At 40.0% G+C, this 21,885-nt stretch overlaps 4 protein-coding genes across 5 annotated transcripts in view; all 4 read right to left on the bottom strand.

Moving 5' to 3' along the window:
* Nucleotides 1-113: 113 nt before the first annotated feature.
* LOC117640452 (zinc finger protein 91-like) lies at nucleotides 114-8,339 on the bottom strand. Its single transcript, XM_034376954.1, has 13 exons — nucleotides 8,114-8,339; nucleotides 7,509-8,042; nucleotides 7,379-7,435; nucleotides 7,003-7,296; nucleotides 6,870-6,923; nucleotides 6,686-6,787; nucleotides 6,426-6,548; nucleotides 4,999-6,347; nucleotides 3,100-3,898; nucleotides 2,766-2,867; nucleotides 1,965-2,084; nucleotides 1,707-1,886; nucleotides 114-1,620 (listed from the first exon to the last, which is right to left on the bottom strand). Exons 2-13 carry the CDS (start codon nucleotides 7,924-7,926, stop codon nucleotides 560-562), a joined length of 4,659 nt encoding a protein of 1,552 aa, XP_034232845.1. The 5' UTR covers nucleotides 7,927-8,042; nucleotides 8,114-8,339; the 3' UTR covers nucleotides 114-559.
* Nucleotides 8,340-9,380: 1,041 nt separating this feature from the next.
* Nucleotides 9,381-12,390, bottom strand: LOC117640656 (gastrula zinc finger protein XlCGF57.1-like). The gene is made up of 5 exons (XM_034377433.1): nucleotides 12,152-12,390; nucleotides 11,559-12,062; nucleotides 11,430-11,486; nucleotides 11,246-11,350; nucleotides 9,381-11,168 (listed from the first exon to the last, which is right to left on the bottom strand). Exons 2-5 carry the CDS (start codon nucleotides 11,965-11,967, stop codon nucleotides 10,084-10,086), a joined length of 1,656 nt encoding a protein of 551 aa, XP_034233324.1. The 5' UTR covers nucleotides 11,968-12,062; nucleotides 12,152-12,390; the 3' UTR covers nucleotides 9,381-10,083.
* Nucleotides 12,391-12,994: 604 nt separating this feature from the next.
* On the bottom strand, nucleotides 12,995-17,294 carry LOC117639903. Of its 2 annotated transcripts, XM_034375903.1 has the most exons (9): nucleotides 17,021-17,294; nucleotides 16,741-16,932; nucleotides 16,287-16,561; nucleotides 16,022-16,199; nucleotides 15,664-15,900; nucleotides 15,337-15,569; nucleotides 14,964-15,258; nucleotides 14,682-14,888; nucleotides 12,995-14,573 (listed from the first exon to the last, which is right to left on the bottom strand). In XM_034375903.1, the coding sequence occupies exons 3-9, from the start codon at nucleotides 16,466-16,468 to the stop codon at nucleotides 14,229-14,231; spliced, it is 1,677 nt and encodes a 558-aa protein (XP_034231794.1). In that variant the 5' UTR covers nucleotides 16,469-16,561; nucleotides 16,741-16,932; nucleotides 17,021-17,294; the 3' UTR covers nucleotides 12,995-14,228. The 2 variants fall into 2 exon arrangements, with proteins under 2 accessions (XP_034231794.1, XP_034231792.1); XM_034375901.1 differs by having other exon boundaries at nucleotides 16,741-17,294.
* Nucleotides 17,295-17,857: 563 nt separating this feature from the next.
* The window catches only part of LOC117639915 (WD repeat-containing protein 47), a gene marked incomplete at its 5' end in the record, with an annotated part of 68,983 nt that continues 64,955 nt past the window's right edge, over nucleotides 17,858-21,885 (bottom strand). The window contains 6 exon segments of the mRNA XM_034375962.1: nucleotides 17,858-19,732; nucleotides 19,821-20,043; nucleotides 20,155-20,291; nucleotides 20,382-20,552; nucleotides 20,641-20,810; nucleotides 21,656-21,846. Of these exon segments, the coding sequence (XP_034231853.1) occupies nucleotides 19,587-19,732; nucleotides 19,821-20,043; nucleotides 20,155-20,291; nucleotides 20,382-20,552; nucleotides 20,641-20,810; nucleotides 21,656-21,846 (1,038 nt within the window).

Below are 21,885 nucleotides of genomic sequence, written 5' to 3'. Positions count from 1 at the left end.
GTGGAAAGAGGCTGTTTCAAGGTACACTTCAGAGTCAAAAGCTGGCTAAACCACGACCTTCAATCAAATTAGCTTCACTGTGATGATGCTCCACAAAAACAAACTTAGCGAGCTTTAAACAAGCTTAGCGTAAGGTTTTATTTGAACAATAGACATATACATGGATTTGACATTATTTTCCTCTTATTTTCCTCACCCCCTCCATTTACACCAAAATATTACCTACTTGGGAAAGAGTTGGGCTCAGCTGAAAATTTACAGCAAGCAATTAGACACAAATGAGATAGAAAATTTGAAAAAGGAAACTCACTGTGTCTTTGACTATGCTTTGACAGGTTCTATTGCTTTTTGAAAGTTTGTCACAGGTTAAAGTAAAACGAAATAACCAGAAATAAATAAAAGTTTTACAATATTTAAAATTAAAAAATTGAGGAATGAGGCACACACAAAAAGGTGAGTACAGAAATTCGATTTAACCTGGCCCAAGGGGCTTCTCCCGATATCAAATTCTAAAATGAGATCTGATAATGCTTTGCCAGAACGCACACAATTTGAAAGCCTATTTGGTATCATGAGTCACAAGATGTTTTCTTAGTGTGCTTCCTTGGGAAAATTTCTTATTGCACACTTTGCACTCATAAGGCTTTTCACCAGTGTGCACTCGAGCATGAGATTTGAGTTGACATGACTGATTAAATCTTTTGTTGCAAACTGGGCACTCAAATTGCTTCTCCCCTGTATGGGTTCGAATATGAGTTTGAAGATTACCCTTGAGGGTGAACCTTTTACCACAAGTAGTGCACTCAAATGGCCTCTCTCCAGTGTGGGTTCTAAGATGGGCTTGGAGACCAGAAGAGCTAGTAAGAAGCTTGTTGCAAATTGAGCATTTAAATGACAATACCCCATTGTGGATTACCTCGACATGTCTCCTCAGAATATGTTTGTTGCTAAACTTCTTATAGCAAGTTGAGCACTCAAAGGGCTTTTCACCCGTATATTTTTTCCTTTGCTTTGAATGGGCTTTAATATGAGCATTCAGCTGACTCCTAAATCTGAACTTCCTGCTACATTGTGTGCATTCAAAAGGCTTCACTCCTGTGTGGGAATTGGCAACATGAGAATCAAGACTATGTTTTTGTGTATACCTCATATTGCAAATTGTACATTCAAATGGCTTTTCTCCTGTATGCACTCTAACATGTTTCTTAAGATTAGATGCGTTACTAAACTTCCTCGAGCACAGCTTGCACTCATAAGGCTTTTCACCTCTATGGATTTGAAGATGACCTTTGAGACCTCTCATAGTACTAAATTTCTTTTCACAAATAGTGCACTTATGAGGCTTCTCCTCTGAATGGGTAGTCATATGGCTCCTAAGATTACCTCTTTGACTGAACTTCATATTGCAAACTTCACATTCGTAAGGTTTCTCCCCTGAGTGGACTCTTAAGTGTGCTCGAAGTCTTTGAGGTTTAATCATCTTACTACAAACATGGCACAAAACTAATCTATCTTTTGTTACAGCCTTCTTCTTTTTCTGTTCCGGCTTGTTCTTGGCACTCCAAAGATCATCAGGGACGCCTGAAGAACACTCAGAATCTGAGAAATCCTCTTCAAATACTGAAATAAAAAAATAAAAAAAAAAAGTTGATTCCAAGGTGCATTGCAGTGGCAACAACATTCCAAATTTCAAATTTTTGACTCACAAGGTGCATATGAATCGTCATCACTTGAAGCTAAATCATTAGAGTTTTCAGGACTTGTAACCTCCTTAAAATTGTCTGCATCATTATCATCCTCGTTGGTTTCATCTCTGTGGGTTTTATCCTGGTTGGTTTTACCCTGGTTGGTTTTATCCTGGTTGGTTTCATCCTTGATGAGGGGTGCTAAAAAATAAAAAATTGAAGTTGATTCCCAGGGCAGGTGCAATGCCGTAGCAACAACATTCCAAAGTTTTGACTCACAAGGTGAATCTGAATCGTCATCACTTGAAGCTAAATCAATAGAGTCCTCAGAACTTGTAACCTCCTTAAAATTATCTTCATCATTATCATCCTGGTTGGTTTTATCCTTGATGAGGGCTGCTGATGACGTAAAAAAAGATTACCTTTAGAATAGTCATTTCAAGTGATTAATCCACTGACACAAATTAAGGATACAGTATAGTGAAACTTTGATGTACTAGAAATATGTGTGACAGGAAGTTCATGAGACAAAGGAAAAGGTACCCAGTCTTCATTCTGGTAGTTAAACCTTCAAAAACACTTAAAAAAAAAAAAAGAGAGATTGCATTGGCACAATTGAAAGTATCAACCCAGTATAGGCTACAGTATTAACATTTGTTTACTAAGCTCTCTTTTATTTTTCTTCAGATTTGAGGTTTTTTGCCACATTTAATCTTTTTCTTTGTTTTTCAGGAAAACTAAGGGAGGCACTAAAAAAGGGCAATGCTATCTTTTTTCGGTGCCAAAGGGATGTTGTTAGAATTTACAGGCTCGGTACCTTTTCTGCTGCCATGAGGGGGAAACAACTTTGGGGGAAACAACTAAAAATTAATAAAATAACTCAGAAACAAAATAGAGGTGAAGCATCTCTCTTAGGATATGAGTTGATGCCATTGAAAAGACCTTTCACTAATAAATTGAGTTTTATGACACAAGTGTTTCTAAAAAGAATTAAAAAGTCACTTTTTTCTACTTAAGAAAAACAGTTTTTTACTGAAAAAAAAAAAACAAAGCAAAAAAACAAAAATATTTTCTACTCACAGGGCAAACCACAATCATCTTCAGTCTGTGATGAGGTAACAGAGATTTCTTGATTACTGAAGCCACCATCATGTCGTTTAGTATCAGCCAGAGTATGAGGAGCTGCTGAGACAAATTATTTTCAACAAGGATTGTCATTTGAATCAATTGAATCATATGAGATCAATAAACACTCCACAGCAAAAAAAAAATGCAATTTTACTATAAACTGAAAGGGGAATTTCATGGGCATCAGAAGTGACATCTCCATCACCTTAACATAAGACGGGATAAAAAACAAAATCTGCCCAAAATAAAAAAAAAAGATTAAAAACTTAATTTGAGGCTTACACACCTGTACCATTTGTGATCCTGCTGTCCACATGACTCGTATCATTCCTCACTCCTTTCACATTGTTTTCCGCTGGCTTTCCTCCAGCATGTGTTCTCAAGTGCACTCCAAGAGCACTTGACTGTTCAAACTTCTCATCGCAAACTCGGCACTCATAGGGTTTTACCCCTGTGTGGATTCTCAAGTGTAATCTAAGTCCTAGTGCTGTAGGATACAACTGATGGCAGATGACGCAGTGATACATATTTCTTTCATTGTGAGACGTTTCTTTTAGAGATTCTAGTCCCAAACTTGTGTTCTGAAACGTGTCAGAGACACCTGAAGTGTTTGAGGTGACTCTAACTTCTACATTCTTCTTCCAACTAGATATTATATCTTTCATCATCTTGCATCTATCCAGAAACTCCCCCCTGGCACATTTTGAAACCAGTTTCCCAGCCTTGGCACACAGGCGCAAAAATTCATTATATTTCTCCTCTTTTGTCAGGTGGTTTCCACTTTTCTTCCTTTGACTCAGGTTCGGTGCGATGGATGCAGGAAGAGCAACGTCACAGTCACTATCAGGATCATCAGGGTCGGAATGGCTTTCATCAAAAACCTGCCTCTTGGCCTTCTCCGTTGAAACACCAGGCCCTCCTCTTGGGGACCTCCGGGTGCTCAGGGCCTTGCTGAGCATGTTGACAGAAGCAGCGCGAAACTGGTAGACAAGTTGGCGACTTAAGCAGAGGGAAGCAGGATGGTTCAAACCTTCACATTCATTTTGAGTCAATAAGAGTAACCCAATCGTTAATTGCAGCTCCGGTTAACAACAGTTTTCATCTGAAACAATTAAAACAAACAGACAACTAAGCGTTGTTGAAAGGATGAGAGCCGAGGATGACTGTCTCTCTCGCACTTGTGGGGTAGCAGTGGCCTTTAGTCACCCGTCAAACTCTCTAAAGAAGGGCCATAGTAATGGCACAAGAAGAAGATCGCCGAAAACAGAAAACAAACTCACGAAAACTAACCTTGAATATCATGCTGTTGCCCATCGCTACATGTAAACAAAGGCGTCCAGCAAAATGCTCCATGGCAGAGCGACCGATTGGAATTGAGGGCAAACGGGCAGGTACTTGTTAAATTCAGTACGAGGCGATAGATCTCACGTCCCTATTAGAGCAATCCGAAAATTCCACAACTGATTTCAGCTTTTTACTGTGTTGTCACAAAATAAAGGTCCGTCTGCCTGCGCGCCGCCTCTGTTATTCGCAGTGCGAGAGGGAGGAAGGAAAATGGGGGAGGGGGGGAGAGGGGAAGAAAGTATGTGGAGGATGGGTAGTTTCAGAAAATTAAATCAATGGGGACAATTGATATTATTTTAAGGGGACTATGACTGCTTCTGCATCAGCCCGAAGACGCTGATCTCTTGCCATAGAGGCGGGTGACTTTGGGTGACTTGGATGGCAGGTTGAAACAGAATTGTTGCTTTAAAGTTACTCGAGAGTGTATTTGACAGGTTCCGAAAACAAACAGTTGCGCATGGCCAGACAATCAATGCCATAAAACACACATGAGAAAACTAGCACAAGCTGGGTAAGAGGGTAGAGACAAATTTTCTTCAAATTTTTATTTAACAATAAAATTAGAAAAGAGAAAAAAAAGGGGGGGATGAATTTAGGGCACTCCAATGAGTACCAAAATTTACGCAATTATTAAATAGCTACAAATCAAGACAAGTATAAGTTTCTATCAGTTACATCAAATTAATTAAAAGCGATTCTTTTCCCTCCCTAGATGGTATTTTTTTAAATGATCAGTCCTGTAGGTTTGGTACATGAAGATGATAGGTCCATTTTTTTCGGTCAAAAGACAAGATCTAATACTGCCATACATCTGATTGCAAACAAGGCATTCAAAGGCCTACTTTGGTTCATGAGTTTTAAAATGTTTCTTGAGAGTACTTGATTGTGTGAACTTCCTATTACAAACAGTGCACTCATAAGGCTTTTCACCTGTGTGAATTCTAGTATGCTCTTTGAGCTCACATGATTGATTGAACCTCTTTTTGCATATTGTGCACTCGAAAGGCCTTTCCCCTGTGTGTCTTCTAAGATGCGTTTTAAGATTAGCTTTGAGGCTAAAACGCTTGCTGCACACTGTGCACTCAAAAGGCCTCTCCCCAGAGTGAGTTCTAAGATGCGCCTGGATATTACTGAGAGAACTTATCTTCTTCTGGCAAATTGGGCACTCATATGCCTTTTCCCCAGTATGGATTCTAAGATGTTCTCTGAGAATATGTTTATTACTTAACTGCTTTTTGCATATTGGACATTCCTGAGGCTGTGGTTTCTTTTTTTTACCTTTATAACCAGGTTTATTGGCAACATGAGTATTATCATGATGATTCTTCAAGTCAATGCTTCTACTGTACTTTTTACCACACAATGTGCACTCAAAAGGCTTTTCTTCTGTATGTTTATTGGCAACATGGGCTCGAAGAGTATGTTTTCTGGCAAACTTCTTCTCGCAAAATGTGCACGTATAGAGTTTCTCACCAGTATGGGTTCTAATGTGTCTTTTGAGATTGGCTTTGCCTCTGAACTTCATGGAACAAATAGTACACTCCTCTGGCTTTTCCCCCTGGTGGGAGAGAAGATGATACCTCAGAGCACTACTTCTATTAAACTTCTTGTCACAAATAGTGCATTTCGAAGGCTTTTCTCCAGTGTGGGTTCTTATGTGAGTTCTAAGGTTACCACTCTGCGAGAAAGTTTTATCACAAAAATGGCACATGTAGGGTTTTTCTCCCGTATGAGTTCGTAGGTGTGAGCTGAGTGATTTTTGTGCAGTAAACATCTTGCTGCAGATGTGGCACAAAAATGTCCTTTTTTCTTTGGGAGCATTACCCTCACTGGGCTGTTCATGGCCTTGAAGATGATTTCTTAGATGGATCTTTCTATTATACTTCTTACCGCAAACAGCACATTCATAAGGCTTTTCTCCAGTATGTGTTCTTTTATGAACTGCAAGAGCACTTGATTGTCGATACTTCTTATTGCAAACATGGCACTCATAAGGCTTTTCCCCTGTATGGGTTCTTAAGTGTAATCTAAATCCGAGTGCGGTAGTCAACATCTTAGAACACATGGTGCAAGGGAACATAGTTTTTCCTTCGTGGATAATCTTGTCCGGTTTGGGTTGAATATTCTTATTACGCACATTATTAGATTCATCTGAAGAGCTCTCAGAATCCGAGGACTTGTCACCAACAGCTGCAATTACAAGAATAGAAGTTGATTTCCAGGTGTCATGCAATGCAGTCCTAACAATATACCAGATTTTTGACTCACAAGGTGAATATGAACCATCATCATCACTTGCAGCCACATCAATAGAATTCTCAGGACTTTCAACTTCCTTAAAATTGTCATTATTATCATCATCCTGGCTGGTTTCATCCTGGATGTGCGGTGCTGATGACAAAAAAAGACAAAATAATCAAATTAGTTTTAAAATTGGCATTTAAAGCACATCCATACTGCTTCAAAAACTATTTTACGAGTCCCTCTACAAGTAACAACTAGAAATACACAACACACTTTCAACTCACAGGGCAAATGTGAAACATCTTCACTTTGTGACAAAGTTCTAGAGTTTTCTTGACAATTGATGTCACCATTCTCTTGTTCAGTATCGACCACGATGTGAGGAGCTGATGAGAAAAATGATTTCCAATAAGGATTGGCATTTCAAAGAGATCAATAATTACTCCATAACTAAACCATTAATTTTACCATCAACAACAGAAAGGGAAATTTCCTCGATGTCAGAGGAGATATCTCCATCACCTAAACAGTAGACTTGAGATGAAAAACATAATCCAAGAATTTCAAAGAAAAGAGAAAGAAAAATAAGGGGTTAACGCACCTGAAGTATTTGTTATCCTGCTATCAATGTGGCACATAACCGACCTCTCTGCTTTCAGAGTGTTCTCCCCTGCCTTTTCATCATGTGTTCTCAAATGAACTCCCAGAGAGCTTGACTGTTCAAACTTCTTATTGCAAACTTGGCACTCAAAAGGCTTTTCCCCTGTATGGATTCTTAAGTGTAATTTAAGTGCTAGTGGCGTAGTTAACATCTTACTGCACATGGTGCAAGAAAACATCCTTCGTTCTTGGATAGTATTTTTCTTTTGGTTGCTTTTATCCTGGATGTTGGGTGCTGTCAAAGTACGAAATAAAGTTTGTATTTACATTTGACCATTGAGGCAATTCACCAATAACAACTATTTCATTAATGTTACCATCAAGGCAAAGAGGGGCTCTCTTTTTTTGGGTGCCATTAGGGACATGTTTTCCACCTGAAAAGTAAACTAAGGATTAAATAAAAGAACACACAAAATGATTACAAGATATAAATTGAGTTCGGCACACCTGAAGTGTTCTGGACGACTTCAACTTCTATATTCTTTTCCCAACTAGATATAATTTCTGTCATTATCTTGCACCTTTTGAGAAGCTGTTCGCCAACACATTGCGAAACCAAATTCCTAGCCCTTGCATACAGGCACAAAAATTCTTCACATTTTTCTTCCCTTGTCATTTTTTGCCCACTTTTATTCCCTTGAGTCAGGTTTGAGGGGACGAGAGGAGGAGGAGCAACATCACAGTCACTATCAGGATCATCAGGGTCTGATTGGCTTTCGTCAACGAAATGCCTTTTCGACTTCTCCGATGAAACCCTAAGGCTTCCTGTCGCAGACCTCCAGGTTCCTGGGGCGTTGGTGAGCATAGCGAGAGAAGCAGGAGAGGAGGACGAGGGTGAAACTGATAGGGGATTTGGCAACTTCATGACATGGAGAATAATTTAAGAATGTTCATGGTTCATGAGGAGGAAGCAAGATGGTTCAGTCTCCAGCACATCTTGATTCTGACGGAGGTTCACCCACGAAAAACGGCAGTTCAAGTCTGAAACAATTAAAAACGAAACTAAATGCATGAGATCGACTAAAACAGAAAACAACAACACGAAAACTAACCTCGTTTATCATGCTGCTGCCCTTCGCTACATGTAAACAAAGACTTGCAACCGCAGAGTTAGAGTTCCGGCAACTCGGAGTGAGTAGGGCATTCGTTCACATGTACAACCAGGGATTTCACTTCTTTCATTTTTAATTAACAGGAACTCAGATATGTAAACAATTTTCTCCACAGGCTTCGAGGAAGGGGAAGAGGGGGAGGGAGGGGGGGGGGATTGCCAGTGCCACAGGATTGGTCGGCCAGTCGTGGTCCATTGGCGCTGTTTATTCGAAATAAGTCACACACCAGCTAGGGGAGTGGCGCCAAGACAGAGAGACAAAATGCTTTTGCGTCTCGGAGAGTGACTATAAAAAAAGCCGAGGCACTTCAAAGAGTGGAAGAGCCTCGTATTGGCAAAGAATGAGGGAATTTGGTTGTGAGTCGTGTGTTGGAATGTTGCAATTGTAATCCCTGGGCGAACTTATTAGTGGAAAATGCTCGCAATATCCAAGTCTCGCCGGCCGAGAGCACCCTTTGTGTGTGTTCTGTTGGTTCTTGGCCAAGTACCAAGAATCGGGTTTTTCAACAACAACACCAACAACAAAAATTGGTCCAAAGAGCAAACAATTATATTTTTATAGACTTTAGTGTGTGTGCACAAAGTGTTGATCAGGCTGCCTCATTACTTAGCCAAAGGCCTCTTTCCACAATTTCCTTTTTAGATCTACCGTCCATTTTTTTTTTATGGAAAGTTTTGGTCAAAGACTATGACTGAAGGGCAACAAACTAAGTCTTTTTGTTTAGTTCATCTGTAAGTTTATCTCACCACAGACTTATATATATTTTTTAAAATTTGAGCCCACATAAAAAAAAGCCATAAGGAAGTGCTCTGTTGGAATGGACACAATCAACAAGTTACATACACATACCAAATAAATTCCTTAAGCCACACAGCCAGAGACAAGCAGGGGGGCAAGCACCTTGAAAAATTAAGAATAAGTTTATGCTTGTTTAATTAAGGAACAGGTACAAAAAAACATTGTAAGGGTGTTCTTTTATATTGCTTCCACATTTGACTGACCACATTTTTATCATCACAGGTTCTGTAAATCTCCCCCCCCCCCCAAAAAAAAAAAAAAAAAAAAAAAAAAACTTTGATTCAACCTTACTGAAAACGATGTTTGAGATCCTACAAGGTGAGGTGACCCTACTGTAAATGCTATTTTCTAGTAAACGGTACTTAGCTGATCATTGTTTCAAGTTACAAAGCAAAAAAAATTGACAAGAACGTATATTTGAGAATTTATTAAGAGAAACTTTCCTCAGGTATCACAGAAAAACGTATGGGAATGAAGGTGTGCACCAAAAGCCCCTTGTGACAAGATATAATAAAAAACATTCAGGAGACCGTTTCTTCAGGGTTTTCAAAGCATATTTAACAGAGGTCACTAGAAACAAACGTTGAAAATAACTAGAAATTTCAGCTGAAAAATGAAAAACTTTTGATAATTATTGCCAAGTTTTGACTTAAAAGCTCTGAATACGGTGAGAGGGAATTGAAATACAACTTCCGTGCTAAGTAAGTTTGATAAAGGATAAAATTTTACCCCCGAATACCCAAGGGCACATTTCTTTATTCAATATCTTGTCACTAGGAAGAAAGAACCAACCACAAAGTATTGCAAAAGTTTAACAAAAAATTGCTGAATTAGCTGCCATTTGCAATGCATGGTCTCTTAGAATGTGATTACTGATAGGGGAGGTCTTTTATGACAAAATGTGGCAAAGAAGTATTAGGGATGGGTATAGGGATTGAGAATGCAAAAACTATAAATAGACAAAAGTGGTAAAACTATAATGATATTTCAGTGGGGTCTCCCCTTAATGACCATGGAAAATCCTGAATACTGTCTTACAATGTGTTCCGACATTGTGATGCTGATATAATAATTTCACTAGACAACACACTGAAAACTGTAAATACAACGGCCTACTTCGCTTCATGAGTTTGAAGATGTTTTCTTAGTGTACTTCCTTGAGCAAACTTCTTACCACAAACTTCGCACTCAAAAGGCTTCTCTCCGGTATGAACTCTGGCATGAGCTTTTAGTTCACATGATTGGTTAAACCTCTTGTTGCAAACTGGGCACTCGAAGGGCTTTTCTCCTGTATGAGTTCGAAGATGAGTCTTGAGATTAACGTTGGTGGTGAACTTTTTATCACAAACTGAGCATTCAAAACTTCTCTCCCCAGTATGGGTTCTGAGATGGATTCGGAAACCAGAAGGACAAGCAATTTTCTTTAGGCAAACTGAGCACTGGTATGGCTTTTCACCAGTGTGGGATACTGCAAAATGTTTCTCGAGACTGTAGTTGCTACTGAACTTCAAATTGCAAATGTAGCACACCTGAGGGCGCCCAGTTCCAGGTCCTCTTACCCTTTTTTTCCCATCTTTCTTTTCCCCTGTCCCACAATTTTTAAGATGAATTCTAACCTGATCCTTTCGACAGTACTTCTTACCACATTGTGCACATTCAAAGGGTTTTTCTCCTGTGTGCCGACTTCTAACATGACCTTCAAGATTATGTTTTTGAATAAAACTCATATCACATAACGTGCACTCATAAGGTTTTTCTCCGGTATGAATTCTTGTATGTTTTTTGAGATCATTTTTATGTTTGAATTTCTGCAAGCAAATAGTGCATTCATAAGGCTTTTCACCTGAATGGAACCGAAGATGAGCACGTAGATCAGTGCCTCTAGTAAACCTTTTGTCACATATCGTGCATTCATAGGGCCTGTCTCCCGTATGGGTTCTCATATGAGCACTAAGAGAACCACTTTGCCTATATTTCCTATTGCAAACTTGGCACTCATAAGACTTCTCTCCTGTATGAGTTCTTAGGTGCCTTTTCAGTCTTTGTCGGTTAACAAACATCTTGCTGCAGATGTGGCATAAAACCGACTTGTCATTGTTAGTTTCTGTTTTTGACGGTTCCTGTTTGTCATTTTCATCCCAGAAATCATCAGGGTCAAGTGAAGAACTCTCAGAATTTGAAGAATCATCCTCATGAGCTGAAAATAATACAATATCAGTTGATCTCCAGCAAGATCAAACCCTGATACAAGAAAATTTAAGATATTCAACTTACATGGCAAATACAAATCATCATCACTTGTTGTTAAATCAATGGAGTTCTTTTGATTATCAGAGTCATTATTGGCATCTTGTTTGGAACCTTCCTGGACAAGAGGACCTGGGAAAATGCAAAAGGAAAATAAGTATTAGAATTGGCATTTAAAGATATGAATCAACTGCTACCACATAGATGTTACCATCAAGGCAAATAGAGAGAACATCTTTGTTGATGTCAGTAGAAACACATTCTCCATCTGAAAATAAAGACTGAGAGTAAGAAAACAATACAAACATGCCAAGAAATACATGATGCAAATTTTGGTCACCTTTAGAGTGAGGGACAACTACAACTTCTACATTCTTCTGCCAATTACTTATTATATCTTCCATAATCTTGCACCGTTGAAGGAACTGCCTGGACCCACATTGTGAAACTAGACTCTCTGCTAGAGCACAGAGACGCAAAAATTCAGTGGATTTTTCATCCTGTGTCAAAATATCCTTGCTGACGTTTGTGGGACTAGATAAGGGTGACACAGGAGGAGCAACGTCACAGTCGCTGTCACTGTCAGGATTATCAGGGTCAGAGAGGATTTCATTATTCGGCTCCCTCTTCAGCTTCTCGATGACAACGTTAATGCTCTGTGTAGAGGACCTCCGGGTGCCCATGGCCTGCATATTGACTGCAGCGGAGGAGGACGAGGGCGAAACTGGCATTGGGGTTGGCGACTTCATCAGGAGGAAGCGAGATGGTTCAGCTCTTTGAACACATCCTGTCAGTGTCCTCCAATGCGTTGGCAACTGCAGCTCTGGCAAACAACAGCTCACGTCTGAAACAATGGGAACAAGAAGAAAATTAAACCGCAGTGTTACAGAAAAGCGATCGAGGCAAATAGAAAATAGCATAAAAGAAACTAACCTTGTACATCGAGACGTTACATGTAAACAAAGGCGTCCAGTGAAACGCTTCGTCGCAGAAGTCCCGTCTGGAGCGCGAGGAAAGAAGGGCAGTCGTTTGGGGAACACTCCTGGACCTCACTAACACAGTTTAGCGAATAAACTAAAACATACGGCAAAATAAATCCAGTTTACAAGTCCTCCTGTTCTCCCTCAACCACAACAACCACAAGCAAGTCTATTCGCACCTCGCAGTCCTCGCACCACCAACCGACTAATCGCACAATCGCCCTCCTGATTGGCCGCCGGTGCCGGGTGGGAGGGAAGGGGCGAAGAAGGGAGGGGGGGGGAGGTAGAAGGGGTGGGTTGGTGTGGCGGCGGGAGGTTCAAATAGCAGCCTCACTTGCTGGGTTGTGTGGGCACATTTTAGAGCAGTCCGCCAGACGGTTCGAATCTGCTGGTTCACCTAGGAGGCCTGCCCTTTATCATAATGGAACTTCTATAGTAATCTGAGAGTCGTGTCTCATGTTCTGAGCGAGCATGGAGACCCACCCCTTTTGTGTTCTTCATTCTGGGTGCTTCACTGGAGCCCGAAAATAGCATCTGCAGACGTTTAAAATTACTGGTTTTGGATAGCTTGCGAATGCCCTCTTGCAGGCCCTTGTTGAAAAATTTTGATTGGCAGCACACCTTTTGGTAAACGCTCCAAAGGCCGTGGTCTTAGATCCAGGATTTTAACCAGGCTGAGGTGCATATTTAGTGCACTTCTAAAAGCCACCCACAAATTAAATTCCCTAAAGTAGTACATTTTTTCCACCAAAAAAATTCAAAGGCATGGGAATAAAGATTAAAGAAAGCCCCTGCATTAGTTTACTTGGGTTTTATTTGCTACTAAACATTCAATCAGAGGACATTTCTCTGCTACATTGAAAATACATAAAATTCTCAGTAAAAATAGCTTTGAGTCAAAGCTGAGAACCAATACATCATCACTTTCCTATAGAAAATGTTTATAAGTAGAAAATCTTACAAAAGGAAGGAAATTAAACAAATCATAGGAAAGAAAAAAATTAAATATAAGATGGTATGTCTTAATGCTATTGAGTCTTGTTTTCTAGAGTGGAAACTTTTGTACTGAAAAATTAATAGAAAAGCACAATAAATCATTCAATGTAGCACTATACAGAGTAAGTTCATATTATTAAAATGTAAAGGAACTAGGCTTATATTCCGAAGTGCTTACATGTAATGGGTCATGTCAAAGCTTATGCCATGTCCGAGATCACTTTCAAGTAACTATTTAATTGAAGACAACTCTAATACCAAAAAGCAATTTGTGAAAAAATATTGTCAAACCTTATTTTCCTGAAAGCATATATCAAATGATATCATACCACCATAATATGTGACCAACCAGGAATTTTGGAGCTTAGCCAAACAATATTTTTACACCCTGTACATAAAACACTATCTTACAACAGCAATTTCTTTATCTACCAAGAAATAAACCACAAACACATTAGATGCATGATACAGCTCAGTGGAAAACTTAAAGCTAACACACTTCATAATCAATACAATAATTGAATTTCTTACGAGGCTTCTATCCCTGAATATTTTGATTTGACAGCCAGGCCCAGATAAATTCAGCCTTATCATATATGAACACACAATTTTACCTTAACAAATATTTATCACAGACCAATATTGCTATAAATGGGGACACCACAAAAATAGAAAAGCACTAGTTTCAGAGGTCAAAGAAAACCAGTGACATAGAGTTTTATTACTAACCCTATTGTATTCAACCACTTTGTAGTACGTATAACAAAATGCCAGAAGTACAAGGTCAACATTATCAATATGATTTTTTTATACCAATTTGAGCGGGTTTTCAAATAGCTTTCTGAAAGGGCAACCAGTCTTAGCAAAAATGCTAATATTGGAAAACATTAAACATAGAAAAAAAAACCCTAAGAGATAATGGTCCTACTAATCAGTCAAACTTAGAACACATAACATGCATTCATTAATTATTCATTACTTGATTTACTTAGCAAGTAAAAGCCAGCAGCATGTATATGTGCAGCTCTCACTGTTTAAATGTAATTCAACTTTCTCCATGATGTTGAGGGATACAGCTCGCCACGACAGATAAGCTGCAAATCCCAATTTTTCGCCATTATTTCATGCATTAACTCCATTAGTTGCCGTTTAGGGATTCTCCATAAATTAAGGTCTCCTAGGAGCCTGAGCTGAGGACAAGCTTGAGCAAGAATGTGAACACTGACAAATGATAGATTGCACCATTGTACCATTGTGGAGTTGGATACAGTAATATTCAAACGAGTTAACTGTGGTGGCATTATTCGCTCATTAAGAGCTGATGATATCAATGCATCATCCAGTTTTTCTTCATCCAGTGGTTTGCTTTCCATTATGACCTGAAAGAATGAGAAAAGTTCAAATTTAGCACACACACTGAGAAATACTATACCGATAATGTTAATGAGAATCTCAAACTAATCTTGTGGAAAATTTTAAAAAATTACCTCCAATACCCGAAGCTTTTGAGTATGCACAAGTAGCGAGCGAAAAGTGTCTTGATTTGAAATTCGCACACGGCAGGTATGGAGGGAAGGCAACAATTTGAAGGCCTTTTGTCTGCTTCCTGAGCACCAAGTACCATTAAGTTTGGCACTCAACTCCTCGAGTCCTGGACACAGCTCTCCAATTATTGCCAAGTCAACAGCATGCACCTTGTTTCAAAAAATTAAAGTTGATCAGAGGGACTCTCCAGATTGGTTGAAGCTCACATTGAAAACCTGCATTACCTGATCAACCAGCACAAGTTTCCGGAGCATCTGAGGAATTACTCTGAGAAATCTTTCCAGAGAATGAGAAAAATCAATGAAGTCAAAATCAATAGTAAGAGAAGAAAGATGAGGGAAGATGTTCAATGTGGGTAGCCATGTTGCTCGAGTATACAAGCTTGACAGATTGGGGAGGGCTGGACTCAAAACAGAGGCTTTCAAGGAGGGCATGTGAGTATCCCATAATTCCGTCAAAGCAAGCCGGAGAGTATTCTGAGACTGACGCAATAGAGAAATAATGGCTTCACCAACACTCCTGTAATAATAATAAATGTTTGGAATAGAATAACTCAGCCTTCAATTGAACTTCAATAGAACTTTGATGAAACCTTACCTGTAGTAGATGAATCCACCCAGTGAGCGCAAATTCGGAACAAAGAGCAAGAGTAAAGCCACCCCTATTTCAGAAGTGTTTGTGTCCTGAATTCGGACTTCTTGCAGAGTGGAACAGCAGAGATTCACACCAGCATGAGGGTCACCAAACGCATGGGAAATTGACCACATTGAAGTAAATATAGTTTCAACTGTATCCAATGCATCAGATTCGAAATAGCATACATCAGGATTCTGAAAAGGACAGTCAGATTTCAATGCCAAATTTTCAAGTTAAGAATTAATTTTTTTAAAAAATATTAAGAAAGAGTTAAGAAAGATAATTGACCTGAAGTAGTAACTGTTGCAAGCCCCTATCATCCACAAGCCAAGAGCTGCTCACATCCAAGTGTGTTAAATGAACAGCATACTGACCAAGTAGATGCAGTGTTTCATTGTCACACACAGAGTGGAGGACGAGGGTATGGAGAGAAGAAGCCAAACCCCGCCGCAATACCCTATGAAGGGCAAAATTCCCAGGAGACAGACTCTCAATGCCTCCCCTGTAAGAATTTGGCAGTGGAACCTGTGGATGTGAGACAAGAAATTATTTCAAAGAACTTATTGTCTCATCTCTCCAAATTTGAGCTTCACCCAAAATGCAGGCTATGGATTATATTCAGAGAAAAATGAAACACTTCTCTTACCTTCACAAGAAGCTCCTGCAGACCAACTGTGTCATATTCATCAAAATATTCAAATAGACGTGCACACTGATCAGCTCTGAGCACAGTATTCTCATCTCCAGCAGACAAATCCAAGCGCTTTATAGATTTATCTAACAACACTCGTAAGAGGTCCAGAAGAATGAATACATCGCTGGAACTTAAAGAAATGGACATGTTATAATATTACAGTCCAACAGGTTTATTCTTCTATTGTTCTTTTCAAAAAGACAAAAAATGTTAATACCTGCAATGTTTTGTGGCAATGTCTATAAGATTTTGTCTGATACCACGATGAAATGAAGATTGCAAAAATGCCCGGAGCGACTCCACAGAATCAGGATTTTGACGAACTAGGCAACGCAGATGGTTAAATATCATCAATAGACATGTTTTGTAAAGAGATTGCACAGGCACTAGTGGAGGCATGATATTTTTTCCTGGATGTATGAAGGAATCACTCCAGGGAAGCAATTAGTGCCAGTCCAGATTCCATCTGCGTAAACAGGAACAAACCAAAACCTGGAATAAAATTAAATGAATTTAGTACGATACATTTACATCCCAGATTTCCATCACTCAGGATACACAGCATCAGGCAGCAATTATGAATGAATTCCATCAACCTGCCAGAAGCTTCCAAAGAGAACAGAGCATAAAAAGAAAGGAAAAACGCCGGGGCGGGTGGTTAAAGCCCTTACCTCACAGAAGGCCCAACTTTCTCGCGTAATCCCTTTTCATGGTGCCTCCTGACCACCGGCTGGGAAGGCCTCCATATCCATCAAGACAAAGAGGGTTTGTCGGCAACTCATTTTGCCGTCGCCAAACGCCAGGAGCCGAGCGCGCAGCCTCGTATTAACCTCTAACTGCTAAGGGCCAACTGTAGAGATGTCCTGCACGTCCCATAACTCAAAATAAGGAAATGCCTCGGGGATTTGTTTGGAAGGAAACTGAGTACACTCCGCCCTGGTGTGTACGCACTCAGGCATCCGGTGTGGTGCTTGGTGGTGCTGTCGGCTGTCGGGTCGCTGCTCCCCGATCCGGTCAATCAGCTGATGCCTGGAATGTTTTGGAGTTTTGACAGGACAACAGCGAGCCAACAGCTGGTCGGAGATGGTCACAACTCAGAAAAGCAGTGAGATGATGGCTTTAAAGATGGGTTTCACTTGAAGACTAGAGAAATTGATCGCAAAATCCACGTAGAATGAAGCTATTAACAAGTTAAAGCCCGAGTTAAAAGGAAAGCAGCAGACTGCAGCGAAGTGGCAGTATGAGAAATTTGGCGTTCCGCTTCAAGCACCTAGAGTCCTAGTCCTACAGTGGACTCTAAGGCAATAAAAAGTGATACCGCTGGTGATTCCGAAATTTTGTTTCATTTGGATCGAATAATTTTGTCAAGGTCTATTGCAATTATTTCATAAATTAATATGTCCTTTGGAGTGAATATTAAAAGTGTATGAATTCTAGCAAGAAGCCATGATGGCCATCAGGGAATGACAGATTGAAAACAATTTTGTTTCTGGGCAAGATTCTGTACTAGTCAGTAATACTTATCCCTGATCCTAATTTTCAACAGATAAATGCCAACTTAAAAAAATTATAATGGAGTGGATTGAGCCATTTGGATATTCTTTTTCATGGATCTATGGATACCAGTACGGCACAAGTTCCAAGCATGCTCGACCTTTAACACTTCTGTGTGTCTGATACTGACCCCTTGGGGCATAAATAAATGTGTTTCAAATCATCTACTTTCTTGTATGGTTGATCTTGATGGGAATTAAAGAGGAAAGGAGGAGATACAGTAACAACATTACATTGGTCATGAAAGTTTAAGTTTTATTATTATTATCATTATTTGATTCCAAGCCATCTTAACGGGTACACAAAATGTTGTCTTTTCTTTTGCATTTAAAAAAGGGTGAACATTGCAAATCAAAAATGGATACTTGTGGTAGCAATAAAAAGCAAAGCAAAGGAATTTGCACGGATAACACAAATTCACTCTTACTTAATGCAGTGCTATATAATTCCATACATTAATCACTATCAAAACATGGCATAGAATCTCAAAAATATTAATAATTGTACAATATATACATCAACAGGGACAAAAAACGTTTATCAAGGTTATTGCACTTGATATAAAAGAAAACAGAGGCAAACATTGAACAATAAAAGATTCAACTTTGGGCTTCAACTTTTGTAATTAACTGGAAAACCTACAGCATAAATAACATTGACTACGAATTTTCTGTGCAGAGTAACAAGAAGCTATTCACATGCACAAGAAAATAACAAGTTTTTAAGACGCTACAAACATTTACTCGGCGAGGAGCCCAGGGCCCATCACCAGAGTGCCTAAACTTAAGGTAATAGTTCTTTTTACATGGTATTTACATAGCAGTCAAAATATTTAAATAGAGAGCTCCAAGTCCTAGTAAGAAGAAAAGATAATAGAAAAGCTGCAGAATCCTTTAATCCCTGTATCTGTGTCAGTCAGTCGGCAATCCCATTCTGTTTAACTGTACATAGATTAAAAATGTTACTCTCTTGCATAACAAAATAACACTATACAATCTGAACAATTTACAACACAACTTAAATCAAGTAATGAGGGTGTTGCCATTCTCGTGTGGCCTTACTTGTATTTGGTACGATTAATGATTAGTTTAGTAATCCATTATCATGATTAGAAACAGATTTCAGGTAATTCTGACAACAGTTGCACAGCATTTAGTACTCTCCCTCAAGTTGGTTTCATACGCAAGTACAATGCAATGTTACAAGTTGTTATTCACTCCTTTTTTATTTTAGTTCTCAAGAGCAAAGAAGTTACAAATTTCTACTCAGTAGTACTTTTAATGGATGAGGAGTATATGCTGCCATTGGCTAGTGGTTATTAAGGCTACAATTGTACAACATTCATAGGTCGTCCTATTATCATTGGTCGCTTCTCACTATTTCTCAAGTACTTTTATACTTTATTAAAAAAGTAGGAGCTACTTAGAAAGAAAAAGAGGTCGAACATACATACAACAGACAGGGAACAATTATAGCACAAGGCATAAAAATATATCATTCATCCAAGTGATCCAACAAAAGGAATAACTTTGGAAATCAAATGAATAGATTACTCACCATGAATTAACTCAACTACAAAAAAAATAAAAATATTGAGGCATTGCGGGACTACATAAAAGCTACAGCTACGGCCACATCACAGCCTAGTACTTCAAAACTGAAATACTGTTTAATCTTTGCAAATATCTTATGGCCAAATGAGAAAAAGAAATCATCGCTTTCTTTAATTTTAATTGCAACAAATTACAGTTACAAAACTAGAGATAACTAGAAGATCAAAGTAAAGGCAATGCAACAGGGAAATATAAAGCCTGCTCACCTAATGGAATGTAATGGGAAGGTACATTGCACATTTCAAAAAAGTCACAGTTATACTTAAACAAATTTATAAATTATGATATATACAAACTTTGTTAAGTGTAACTCCATAGCTTTAACAGAAAGAGAAATGAAGAGAGGAATGCTAAACTGGTGGCAAGGCCCAAAGCGTGGCAGTTTTGTCAGCACTGGTGCTGAGGAAGGAGAACTCTGTTGGGTGCCATCGCCCTGAGATGACCTTATCGGCGTGTTGTGCGACGACCACACTTGGAAGGGGCATAGTCAAGTCACCTGCACAATAAAAAAGATTAGGACTCAGTTGATCTTTACAACAACGCATTTGATTGGCTACCAATATTATAAATGATATTATACACACCTTGAAGGTCAGTGAGCACAAGTTTATTGTCGTATCCAGCTGTAAGTAAGTAGTAAGCACTTGGAGAGAACCGAATTGACCGGATGTCTGATGCATGAGGCTTGAAGCATTGCACAGTTCGTCCTCCTCTCACATCATAGAGAACGCAGGATGCATCTTCATGGCCAGACACAAGGAGGCGGCCAGACGGATCCATACAAATAGCAGCAACTGGGGATCCCACCTAGAAAAAAATTAAAACAAAAAATTAGAAAAACAAAAAGAAAACAACCAAAACAATAGAATGCCAACACCCAAATTGGGACTAATAATAAACTGGAAAATAATAACGTACCCTGCTTCCAGGCTGTGTCTGTGGTGCAACCATGTCTACGCAGCCTCTGGTGCGCAAATCCCAAAACCGGACAGTTTTATCCTGTGATCCACTGACAAACATGGCACCGCCCCAATTGTAAAGAGAGAGTATATGCCCTGCAACACATATAAAAATAGAATGAGATTTCTTAATAAACAAATAAAGTGCCAAAAGAAGGTAAAACATTCACAAATCGTAAAACATACCTGAGTGCCCACTAAGAGCTTGGTAAGGTTGGCCAGTTGCACAGTCAGTGACATAAATTTTACAGTCGCCGGCACCACCACTGATCAGCAAGCTTGACTTATTACTGGTATCTTCAAGGAAGCACACGTCGCGAACTGTGCCATCATGCATGGTCAACTCTATTTCTTGTCCTGCAAAATAAGAAAATGGGTAGCAATTAGTTAAGCAACCTATAAAATAGATAACATAATAGAAACTGCAAATAATTTTCATATTTACCTTCTAAGTTGGAGGTGTCTGCATTAAAGCGCATTAGTTTCACCGTCTTGTCGTTTGAACCAGTGGCCATCAAGTCACCAACCGGAGACCAAGCCATACAGTAGATGGATCCCTTGTGATGCCTTGTTCGCTTGAACAGCACAGTTGGTTGGTATGTGACATGGTCCTCCCTAAAATGAACAAATCGATTAGAACAACTATTAATAGAACACTTAAACAAGAGGGAAAAGTACAAGTACTAGAGTAAAAGGGTCATTCAATCTCTACAAACTGAACAGTAAGCATGGCACACTCCACCTGGAGCGTGCCCGCATGCACACTTCAACGAGTAGTGAGCTTGGATGTACACTGGTCCCCAACAGTGTGACTGCATGCTGCTGCAAGGCGCACGCTTAGGAACAGTCTGCATCCAAGCACACAGCTCGTTGAAGTGTGCATGCGGGCACGCTCCAGGTGGAGTGCGCCAAGCACACTGTGCAGTAGGCCCGAAGACCGGTGGAGTCGGCCAAAACTCTGGGATTCGAACCGAACGTGTGACCCCACCATAATGGACTCCTAAGTTCAGAAAGCAATCCATCGGCGGGGTCACACGATCGGTTCGAGTCCTACTCATCGACTATCGAGCTCAAAACGCGTCGAGAGTTCAGGCCGCGCTCCACCGGTCTTCTGGCCCACTGTGCAAGCGCGGATCCGGGGGCAAAAAAAAGGGGGGGGCAAAAGGTTAATCCCCCCTTGACCACTAGATAGCCGCCTGAAAAGTAGGCAAAAATCAAAACTTTGCCCCTGTAAGTAGGCAAAAATCAGAACTTTGCCCCTGTAAGTAGGCAAAAATCAGAACTTTGCCCCTGGAAGTAGGCAAAAATCAAAACTTTGCCCCTGTAAGTAGGCAAAAATCAGAACTTTGCCCCTGTAAGTAGGCAAAAATTGCTACCTCCCCTCCCCCTTTAGGGCGATTCTAGATCCGCCACTGCCACTGTGCACGGTTTGCAGAGAAACGGAGGCAAACAGCACTCACCGCAAGTCGCTGAGTTTGGGGTAGGCGCAGATGCGCAGGGTCTTGGAGTTGGAGCCCACGGCGTACACCTTGCCGTGCGGGTGGAACTCGGCGCAGCGCACCGCCTGCACGTCCTCCAGGGCCGTCACCGCCACGAACTTGGGCCGGCCGGGGCTGCCGATGCTCGCGCCGCCCGCGCCGGAACCCACGGGCTGCAACAACAAACAAATTCGGTTAGCACTATTACAACA

This window comes from Thrips palmi, unplaced genomic scaffold (assembly GCF_012932325.1).
Source record: "Thrips palmi isolate BJ-2018 unplaced genomic scaffold, TpBJ-2018v1 HiC_scaffold_12, whole genome shotgun sequence".
Lineage (NCBI taxonomy): Eukaryota > Metazoa > Arthropoda > Insecta > Thysanoptera > Thripidae > Thrips > Thrips palmi.
Note: the sequence above shows the minus strand (reverse complement) of the source record. Positions and strands in the feature narration are given on the sequence as shown.